The sequence below is a fragment of the Geospiza fortis genome, unplaced genomic scaffold (genome assembly GCF_000277835.1).
Source record: "Geospiza fortis unplaced genomic scaffold, GeoFor_1.0 scaffold27, whole genome shotgun sequence".
Classification (NCBI taxonomy): domain Eukaryota; kingdom Metazoa; phylum Chordata; class Aves; order Passeriformes; family Thraupidae; genus Geospiza; species Geospiza fortis.
The window spans coordinates 4,314,964-4,326,603 of record NW_005054329.1 but is presented as its reverse complement, the minus strand read 5'-3'; the positions used below and the strand labels follow the sequence as shown (position 1 = coordinate 4,326,603).

Below are 11,640 nucleotides of genomic sequence, written 5' to 3'. Positions count from 1 at the left end.
GCAGAAGGAACCTCAAAAATTATTCTGCAGCACTGTCAATTTATTTGACACTTAATGGAGTGACAAGGGTCCTCCAGAGCTCCCCTTCCCAGCTCCCAACTCAGCTGATTACTGAAGCCTTTGTGGGTTGCAGCAGCAAGAGGTGGGAATGAGACTGGAATTAATCAAATTGGCTGACAGGGGGTGACACAGGAGAGCAAAACACCGGAGGAGAGACTTCACCCACGACATCCCCGGGCTGGGACAGGAGCAGGGACCTTTCCCCGTGTCTGGGGAAAGGAAAAGCAGCCAAGGCTCAGAGGATGGAACTCTCCCATCCCTTCCAAGCTCAGGGATTGCTGGGAGGGATCCTGCTCTTCTCCAGCGTGCTCCGTGTACATTTTAAATCATTCAGGAAACACGCTGGGTATCTGTGCTGCAGAAACTCTGCTTTAGGGCTGAATTATTTCAGTTGTAGAACACGACTGTCACTGCTCATCACACGTTTTCTAACCACTTAATACATGCAGATTTTGTTAACATTTCTCATTACAATTTCAGTAAAGGGAAACATCTGTTTCCCCCCCGCCTCAGAAAGTTACACTGCATCTTCCAAGCTGCCACATGCCTTTGAAATTCTGTGTTTAATCAATGCCATAATCTCTTTTTCCACAAAAATATCCCAGCACACAGATAAGCAGCCTTGCAACAATTCCCCCTCCCAACATTTCAGCGTGTTTAAATGTTTCCAGTTTTCCTAAAGAAAAGAGCAGCACTGAAAAATCCACACCAAACTCAAAGGTTTTGCTGACCAAACAGCGAAACAAACAGCACAAATTTTGAGAATACAAAATTTATTTCAAGCTTATAAAAGTCCTCAGCATTGCAAATTCTGTCACAAAACGGAAACTGTACAATGGATATTTTCATTAAAGTTTGGAGTAATGATAATTACTGCCAGATCTTCCCAGGCAGATCATTTCAGATCACACACACAGCTTCTCCTCCAAGATGGATCAGTCTCACATGTGCCTCGAGTCAAATGTTTGAGTGCAACCTCACTGCTCGGGACAGGGAGGCTCAGAGTGGAGCCACCAGGGCTGTCCCAAAGCCCCAGGGCTGGCTCCTCTGGGCTCCTACTGCCTGCAGGTGTCGTGGAAAGCCTCGAGGGTTCGGAAGTCCCTCCACGTGGGTGGGAGGCCATCCTGCAGGAACTTCCCACAGCGCTGGCACGGAGCCTGGAACAGCTTTATGTAACTCCTTAACCAGGTCTAGAAGGAAAAGGGAGAGAAATTAAAGAAAACTGGATATGGGTGTTCCCCTTTGTCATTACTCTTGTCAAACAGGAGCAGCACAGACAGAGGATGTGCTTTGGCCAGGCCCCAGCGAGGTGCAGGGTGATTTTATAAACACAAGCACCCTGAAGATTACAAGGTCACTGTAGAGCTGAATTCCCACTTTATTAATCATCCCTTTTTTAGTCAGTTAAGCAAATTCATTAATAGCAATTCCTGCCCTGTGAGCAGGAGGCATTTGCAGCTCCAGAACTGTGAGGGGAGGCGAGTGCTGCAACGCCTCACATCTTTACTGGGATATAATTGTTCCTCCTGGTGGTGCCTTCTCCAGCTGAGCACTGGTTTGTCTCTTGCCATGAGCATCTATCACCCCCTGCTGCACTCCCACTGCAGGCTGGGCTCTCCAGAGCTGAAGACAGAAGGACTCCCACATCCAGCTAATGAACTTCCTCTCTAATGCAATTTCAGGATCAATACTCACTGGTCATAAAAATACTGAGCCATTTTAAACCTGATTACCCCGATGACTACATAGATATAAAATAAATAAAAGGCCAGCAGTGGTGGTGTTTGTGAGGTCTCCAGAATGAGGTGAGAGATGAGAATCTGATTCCATGTTCTCAGAAGGCTGATTTATTATTTTATGGTATTATATTATATTAAAAGAATGCTATATTAAAACTATATTAAAGAAAGAGAAGAAGGTTACAAAGAATGAATAATAAAAACTCGTGACTGACTCAGAGAGTCCAACACAGCTGGCTGTGATTGGCCATTAATTAAAAACAATTTACATGTTTGGATAAACAACCTCCAGACTACATTCCAGAGCAGCAAAACATGGAGAAGCTGAGGCTTCTCACGTTCCCAGGAGAAGAAATCCTGGCAAAGGGATTTTTCAGAAAATATGACAGTAACAAGTAGTGCTGAACAACACAGGGTAAGTTCAGATGTTCCTTCACAAAGTTCCTGCCTCTGAAATGGGTTGTTCCCATCATCACACGCAACAATGAGCATTGCATAACCCAATTCCCACTCAAGGAGATACACAACTAAAACAGCCCTAGACCAGCAGATTTATACTGTGAAGGATGCACATGAATCTTGTCATTTAAAGTCCTATTGAATTACATCGATAAGAGAAAATTGTTCTCTAAAGAAGAGGTCAGCTGAGTTTATTGAAACAAATCCTTCCATCTTCATCAGAGTCTTCTCTATAGCAACCGAACCTTGGGCTGTCAATAAAGCTCCTCCAGAAGAACTAGATCTTGTCTGGGTTGAGCAGTAAATATGGGGACAAGGGCAGCACAACTCTACAAGTAAATTGCTGTTATTTACTTCAGCTTGGATGGGCTTTGCTTGCACTATCAAGAAATCGAATTTTCTGAGCCATAATACAAAAATAGGTAAATGAAGTTAAATTGTGCACTTGAGACATGCATTGACAGAAAAGAAAGGAATGGGTTCTTCATTCCCATCAGAAAATTAGGGCTCCAGAAGATTCTGTCATGAGGATTGCACACGTGACAGCTGAAAGGCCCAACACATTGACACTTGCGCTGGTTTTGCTTTGTTGGAAGCTTTGGTGTTTTCTCTGATCAACACAGCAGGGCCTTGGCTCACACAAACCACTTGTTCTACTCAACATTCATTTTCAGGACCATGTTGAACATGGATCTGACCAGTAATGGTTGCTTTCACCTTTCAAAACCTATTATTTTAAGATGCACTTTGCAAATCTCTCATCTTAGAGGCCTTTTTATTAAACAACCAATCCAGCACAGCAGGGAGGAGAGCCTGACTGCTCTGAAATCACACACTGGAAATTAAGGATGTAAAAGAACTGGTGCTAAACACTCCTAAAGACAGTGAATGGCAAAGTGAGATTTATGTTTCCCAAAGTCTCAGCTGCATTGCTCCAGGTCAAGGGGCAACATAAAGGAAGGAAGTGGAGGAAAAAGCCTGAATTGTAAAGAAAATGTCCCCATATCCTCCTCTAACAGCCAAAATTCATCTTGGTAGAAGGAATCCTGAATCTTAATTCCTTGTATTCACCCTCTGATTAACACGGCTGCTTCTTATGCAAGTTTATTTCACAAATAGGATTCTAAATACAAAAAGAATTAAAGGGGATAAACTTAAATCTGTACATCAAGGTAGAATTGTCTTGGATTAATTTTATTCAGTAAGAGAAGATCTGAATACTCCAGGATTTCCTTGCTTCTCCAAACACCTGCTGCTGAGCTGGGTGAGTACACACAGTCCCACGGGAACAAAGTTTGGATACAAAATGGAACCCTCTGTAAATAATGCCCATCCCTTCCCATACTGGGCAAGCTCCTCAGCTGGATTACTAATTCTGGGAATTTCAATTTCCTCTTCCCAGGGAACTGCCAGTGGAGCAGATTTTGTACATCCAGAACTGTCCAAGGGCTGGGCCAAAGGACAGAGTTTGGCTGAGGGAGTTTTTCCTCCTGTTCTGACCTTTGCAGACAGGAATCATCAGGCCAATATTGACACCTGGACAGAAGAGCCATTCCCAACTCAGTTTTCCAATACCAATTCCCTCAGGGAAATGGGGATGGGCTCTTCATCCCTGTCCAGGGAGGAGACACAAAGAATCCCAGTCTCTGGGGAAATCCCAACTGCATCAGAACTGCCTGATGTCAGCCACTGCAAGCACACTCAAATTGGGCTGGAAAAAGGTGTTTTCCAACAGACTTACCATGAAAGACCTGACCACCACATCTGGCATCTGGGGCAGCTGGTAATGCAGCAAGGCAGTGGTTGCATGATCTGTCACCTGCATCAGACCAAAGGAGAAAAAATACCTTTATTCACTCCCCATTTCACACAAAGCAGTGTTAGCCTGCAGGAAAACCATCAATTCCATGGGGAGGTAGCAAACCAGGGAGTACAAGGATTACTCAGTTTCATTTCCTCTGACATCAGGAATCAATTAATATGATTATGGTTTATAAATACTTGCATTACTAAAAGATTTCTGATAAAAAGCTTTTTAATTTCCCAGACAGAGCCATAGCAAGATCACACATCTGGGAATTGCACATATAAAATGTGTGTTTATAATAACAAGAATAATTACAAGAAAAATCAGGAAAACTAACCAATGCTGACAGACTATTTTTTTTTTTAAATAAGTACAATTTTTCAAATTATTCTGCAAGGGGCAGTTTCTGACAGTTATGATACACTTTTCTAGCAGTATTCAGCCTGTCAGCTGTTATCAGCACAGTCAACAGCTTACTGCTTCTTAGAAATTCCACGTTGAATGCAAGAAATTACTGGAAAAACTCTTTAGGCTGGACAATAAAGAATTCAAAACAACAACACAACCACAAGAGCTCTTTCACAGATTTCAACTCATGAATCTCAATGGTCCCCTCATCAGTATTGTCAAAGCTTCCAACAAAATACATGACTTTACAGAGGGTGATTTAATTGTATTTTCTAGTTCTGGCATGGGAGTGGAGCTCTTCTCAGGGCCAGTCTACAGACTCTAGGAAAGTTTGAGTAAGAGGAAGTGAGAACTGAAATTCCCAGTGCTATTCCCAGCTAGCTCCAGTTGCTCCCCATTTGCAGTTAAGTCCAATTCAGCGATGGGAGTTGGAGCACTCCAAGTTTCACTGGAGACAAGAAAGGCTCGTGCTTGAAGCTATTCAGGGAGGTGGTTTTGCCAAAGATATATTCCTGAATAAATCCATGTATAGCCAGGCTCTCATTCACACCATACAAACTTCCTCCACAGAGCTCTCCATCACATCAGGCTGTCTGAATCCAGTTCTGAGATTTCCTGCTATTTCAGACCCAGGATCTGCTCCCCACCATTCTCACACACCCAGCTCCCTCACTCACATGTGATTCTGACATTTGGAAGGCAAAACTTTCAGGACTTTGCACATCCTGGTGAGTTTGCAAAAATATTCACAAAAAGGACCTCGGCCTGTTTTAGCCATTTCTGTGTTACCATGTAAAAATAAATATGAGAAATAATGTGATGAACTGTGCATTAATAGCACAGCATAACTCAAACCAGCCACTGCTTTTAAACACATCTCATGCAGTGCTCAGAAGCCCCACCAGCTATCTGATTTTTTTGTTTTGAGCTGGTGCTTTTATAGGATAGTAGCAGACATGTCAAAGAATAGGAAGTTCTGAAGATATTTATGAGCAGCCGTTCTCCTTCTGCTATATTTCTACTTCTAACAAACTGTGGTTTGTTTTTTTTTTTTTTCTTTTTTTTTTCCTCCTGAACAACAAAGTTGTTTTCTCTTGGCACTGAAGGAAGCTGCTTAAAAAATACTGCTATTAACAAATTTAAATTGACTGGCCACTTTGGCAAAGTTGCCCATATGCTGTTGCTATTGTAATGTAAAGATAATGAGATTCCTTGGGGAGATGAAAGCCATCCCAGCATTGCTGGAACACTAATAATGCCTTCTGCACGAAAAGAAGGCAATTTCTACCCTAAGCAAGAGCTGATAGCTAAAAAAGATCAAAGTGGGTATCAAATTTGAGGAAGAAAAGTAAAGGAATGACTCCCCACCCCTTCCCAACCCAGCAAAGAACGTGATGTCAAACAGAAGAGAGCTGGGCCATGGATAAACTGCCCAGGGCATGGGAGTGAGGGAGAATTTAACCCCCCCAAGAGAACAGACAATGACAGAAAACACAAACTGATCAAGATTAAAAAAGAAGAGGAAAAAGGAAAAAAAAAAGAGGAGGGGAAAAAGAAAAAATCCCAAAAGATCAATACCCAGCTTTCCTAATGGCAATTCAATTTCACACCAAAGCAAAGCAAAACAAACTGTGGATCTGCCAGCTCACTTAAGGGACACACTTTTTCTTCCAGCCAAGCTGGAATCAGAAACTAATTTATTCTGGGTGTGGGATGATATTTTGTACATCTCAAGGTTTTATTTTATTAACTCCACTTCTATCGTTGTGCCTTACCTGCTGCTATCTAAGTTATCAGTCACTTTCTAATTTCTCTACTTTTTTTTTTTATAGGGAAACATATTCAGGGGAGCACACATCGATTGGGATAGCTCTGCTCTGAACCTTGAAATGGATTTTCAAGAGATCTTGCAGAAGAGCTCAATATTTCACAATTCATCTATTGCAAAGCACTTGTGTTTCTTGTCTAAAAAAAAAAGGAAAAACAAGGCAATCTCCTGCAGCAAAATTCTGCTGAATAAAATAGCCATTGTTGAACTAAGCACTTGGAGACTGAGGAAAAGAGACTTCAGTGACATGGAAAAAACAGATTTGGCAAAAAGTCTCACTTTTTCACAGGAAGAGTTGTAATGCGTTGGATCAGTACTGACTTTTCCAAAGGTGCCACATCCAAAAATGGCTTTATTGGGCTTTGATGACACTGGTTAGTCATACAGCATTCCCAAAGCTGGAAAATCCATTAAAAAAAATTAAATTATACAATTTATAGGTGGAGAAGGTTGAGCAAGTGCTTCCTGTAACTGGGAAAAGCAGCACAAAAGCAAAGACCTAAGGCACAGCTTTGCTCCACCACAGACCAGGTGAATGCAGCTACACCTGGTCTAATAAAAACCATCACATGGCTGAATTATAAAAGCTCTCCTTCTCCCCATGTATTCTATCTCACTGCCAGGAAATATCCTTCTCAAAAGTAAATGCAGAACTTCCTTTAAGAGCCACAACTTTCCTTGCCACTTACTGGTTTATTCCCTCAAGCATGGCACTGACAACTCCATCTAATATAAAGGGATTCTTTAAATCCCCTGAAAGGTTTTTAATTTTTTTTCCCCAAACCCTTGCAAGTTCATGGCCTTAACAGTAGCCTGTAGCAATGAGCTGTGAAGGTTGATCACAGCACTGAGGGAAAGAAAAAGAAAAGGAAGTTATTTTATTAGTGTTTAGATCTTTTATAGCGTGGAAAACTGCACGAATGGCTTTGTTCATTCCCAAGGATTCCCATTACTCAATCTTCTCTCCAGGAACAGATCTGAGTCTCTCTGGAGGGAATGTGGTGCCTGAGAGGTGCTGGGAAGGATGATGGATGGAACAGGCACTGAGGAACTCACACAAATCTCTACAGACCCTTCCCCAGTTCAGGACAGCACCACCACACTCCTCTGAAACACAGGATTTATCAGTTGTTTTCAGAGCTTGCAGTGTTTAGTTATTATTTTGCTTGTTCTGCTTATCTGGACTGGGTCCCAGAGGTTTTATTTCACTCCAGGAGGTCTCTGAGGAGAGGCAGGGGCTGGTCCTGCCCCGGAGCAGCCGTGCAGGTGACCCTGGAGCAGCCCAGCTCCTCTCCTTGAGCAGCAGCAGCAGCAGCAGAGCCCACGCTCTGTCTCATGCATGCATTCATCCTGCATGTGATCTCACTCGGAGATTATTGACAGGAATACATCTTCATACATTACAATACTTATGTGCCCTTGTGCTGGTGAAAATGCCAGCACTTGGGATCACAGGGCTCACAAACAGCTTCTCCAAGATCTGGTGAAAATCTGCTTTGGGGAGAAGCAGATCAAGCAAAAACACAAGCAGTTTGTGGCATTGCTAGAACTGGTGAGACTGTTTAGGTGAAAATAAGGATGGGACTCAGAGATCAGAATGAAATATATGGGTTTAAAGCCTCTGCACATGATTTAAGCAGCCAACCTCTTCATAGTACCCAGCAACACCAGCTATGCTGCTCTTAACTGAGCACCTGTTTGACACCATCTCCCAGTTTGATCCCCTCACAGCAGCTCCAAAATTCTGTTCTTCCCTCTTTTTTTGAATGCAAAGATATGAACATTGCACCATTCTTTACAATTAGAATTTTGAACCCTCTGCACAATGACTGGAATCATGCAGCCTTCATGTATACCAGGATTTAAGCCTCAAAATCTTTCCTTATTTCCTGTTTTATTCTTCCTCTTGCTTTAGTGGATCAAGAGGCACGAGGTGTTAAAATTAGGAGGTTTAAGATGAAAACATTTGCTACTCCTGTGGAGTTTAAATGTCACACCAACATGGCAGCCTGAAAAACCTTTTCTTTGCTCCTTGTGCTTCTGCCCTTTCAGCATTCCCCTCTCTTATTTCCCAGCTCCATTCTCTGGATCTAACCCTGCTGCTGCATTCAGTGCCTGTAAGGTTTGTTCACCCCAGGAGCAGATTGAGGCAGTCTCCAGGGAACTGGGAAAATGAGTGTACTCTGGAACAGAACTGGCCCTCCAGGAGCTGGCCCCCATCAAATCACACACACCCAGGTCCCCTGCCTAGTAAGAAGGAGAGAGAAAAGCCTTGCTGACACAGCCAGTGTCTGCAAACAAAAAGTCAGGACAAATTTAGCTTGGTTTGACAGGGTTGGATTGAAGATCAGAGGTCTGTGGTCCTACAAAGTTGTGCTGCAACCCTGTGAGGATCTGACAGGATGCAGCTCCCCCAGGCAGGGATCTGGGGAGCTCCAGATGTTTTATTTGTATTATCATTGAAGACAGATTTTGGGAACTTGGTTGGGGTTTTAAAGAGGAACAGCCCTGTCCTTCTGTACATTTACAGGCAGCAGAAAGGGCTGCCCACCCTCCTCCATGGGGGCAGCAGTTACTCATCCCTGTCTTTCCTTTTTCCACATTGCCATACTGGTGACTGCCATGAGAAACACATTTCAAGAACATTCAGATGTGCTCTGACACATTTACTCATGATTTTTTAGTGGCATGAAAACATTTGTTCAGAAAATCCTGCAGTACAGATCCTACCCTGGTAACAGAGTGTAATAGTTTCTGTAACACTATTTTATCTATTTCCTTCATTTTGCTACTCCTAAATCACTACTCCTGGGTATTACAAATAGACACAAGTGCAGCTTTAGAGAATAAAGAGGAAATCAAACCAAGCACTGCACCACAGAGAATTTACTATGCTGAACCACAGCATCTTCTGTCACCTGTTTGAAAACTTGACGTGGGTCTCAGCCTTAACTTCTTCAACTATCAGCTCAATCTACACCACCTATTGATTAGAAGCTGCCATCACCTTCCATTTTTATCACATTTCTCAGGCAAGAATCTGAGAGCTCTATGCAACCAATTCAGTGAGAGCTCCTGTGAAGTCAGCAAATATTACCCCAGCCTGAGGGATGAGAAACTCAGCCAAAGAGAGGTGAAGGTGTCCAAGGTAACACAGTGACAGAGCCAGCAACAAAATCTATAAAACTACTATAAAAACCCCCCACAGACAGTTTTTCAGCTGGTTACAGAACACCCTTTCCCTGAAGTCTTTCTGGGTTGGATTTATTTTTTGGTAAATATGAATAATTTGGTATTTATCAAGAGAAAACTGGACAACAGGAACTTAGGAAGAGAACAAAGATTCTCATTTATCCATACTGCAGCCACAGAGGCAGCAGGAAAAGGGGTATTTTATGTTTTCTCACTGATCTCTTCCAGCTTCTGCTCTGAAAGCATCACCTGGACATGAAGGGAAATTTATTCCACTTATTTATGTACCCTGAGTCCTTAACATGGACATCTAAGCAAACTGGACATTTACTGAACTCTGTTATCTTGCTACAGACAATTATATCATCTAAACCTGATTATTTATTATCATTTAACACAAATTTCAGCAATATGACTTTGCCCTTTCAAGTTATTCTAAACAAAACATCCATGAGGATAATTTTATGCCCAAATGAGTGTACAAGCAAACACACACACTGGGAAATGGAGATGATGCAGGTCACTCCATAACCTTACATTTATTCCACTGCAAAAATCACTTTGAAGCAGGCTGATAAACAAATGCTGTCTTACTTCCTGCTCTATTACCCTACTTGATGCTAAAATAGAAAGAATATTTCAACCACTAATCTCCGGGGTAAAGAATCAACTGCAGCAAAAATTCACTTTAATGCCAGGCAGAGAAGGGAGAGCAACCCAGCTCCCCAAAAGCTGTCCTTTGATCTGCAGCAGGGCAATATCCCAGGTCAACATCCTCCCCTCCTGACTGCCTCTGAAATCCTGGAAGGGAGCTGCACAAGCACAGCCAAGATGCCAGAGTTTTGACCCCTGTTTTTAAGCCCTTTCGAGTCCCTGACCCCCATTTGCTTCACAAACTCCAAAGGAGGATGAAAGGAGCCAGAGCAGCAGCTGGAGGCTCCAGCTCCTTGAACTGGGGCTTGAGGGAAGGGAAACTGGAATTTAAACTTGGATCAATGTGAACTTACAGCATTCTGACAAGAGGCCTTCAAAGAGAAATCTTCCCTTCCTTGAAAATAGCAAGATATAGATCTTTCTAAAATACACTTTAACCTTCTTAGCAGTTTTATTTTTATTGCTGCCATTCTCTCATCAGGCTTCTCTTACTTTATGGCACAACATTCATTCCAGTAAGTCCCTCCTCTGGCTTACATCATCATGGGAGGAAGGGCAGGCAAAAATAATGTAATGGAAAATATTTCCAAACTCATTTTGGAAAGGGGTTTCCACTGATTTATTAAACTCAAATTCTCAGGAATGTGAGGGAACAAACCCCAATGAAAACAACAAAGCAAAATCCAAATGAACCTGAAACAGTCCTTTCTCCCCTAAAAGATTTAAACTGATTTCTCATGAAATTTTAAGATTAGTGTAGTATAATCTCTGATTTCCTATTCCAAACCATGAGCTGGAACTGTGATAGGAAATAAATCCAAATTAAATAACACTAGAAGGGATCTTCTTTTCTACTCACAGTTTTCCATCATGACAGATTATTGTTTGCTATTTGCAAGTTGTGATGACAAAGAATAAATTCTGAATTATTTAACATAAGGACCCAGATATTTAAAATCAATTCCACACATGTGCCTTAGGTAGAGAGAAATGATGTGAGACTTACCTTCTGAAAAACTTGATAGTTGGATTTAGACCATATGTCAAGCTACAGTAGGAAAAAAAGAAAAAAGTTATATATTACTACAGATAAAGAAGCACCTTTGGAGAGAAAATGGATCAACAAAGATGCATCTCTGAGTTCACTCTTTTGACCCCTTGCCCTCACCTGCTGCAATCCAAGAAAGGGAATTAATAACATAAGATTTCCTTTGTATGCAATGAAGAATGAACATAGTCCAGCAGAGTTTCAATAAAAAAATTATACATACAAGACCTGTTGAATTAATGAGTTCTCTTTAAAAAAGCAAAATCTTCATTTGTATGGGGTTGTGGCTGATCTATGCAAATATTCATCAGCTTGAGTGTGTTTCTAAAATGAGGGCATTTTTATTAAGTTTATGCTTGTCTTGTGTTGAATAAGTGATTCAGTTACAAACGACACAAAGAGCATTTAGCTGAATTAAGCCAAAGCTTTGGGTCTACTGGGGCTA

At 41.9% G+C, this 11,640-nt stretch overlaps 1 protein-coding gene across 1 annotated transcript in view; it reads right to left on the bottom strand.

The window, feature by feature from the left end:
- Positions 1-816: 816 nt before the first annotated feature.
- The window catches only part of MED27 (mediator complex subunit 27), an 84,744-nt gene continuing 73,920 nt past the window's right edge, over positions 817-11,640 (bottom strand). Inside the window, exons 6-8 of the mRNA XM_005421278.1 lie at positions 11,154-11,195; positions 4,000-4,077; positions 817-1,250 (exon numbers count right to left, since the gene is read on the bottom strand). Coding sequence (XP_005421335.1) covers positions 1,116-1,250; positions 4,000-4,077; positions 11,154-11,195 — 255 coding nt within the window. The 3' untranslated portion in view covers positions 817-1,115. The remainder of the gene's footprint in view (positions 1,251-3,999; positions 4,078-11,153; positions 11,196-11,640) is intronic.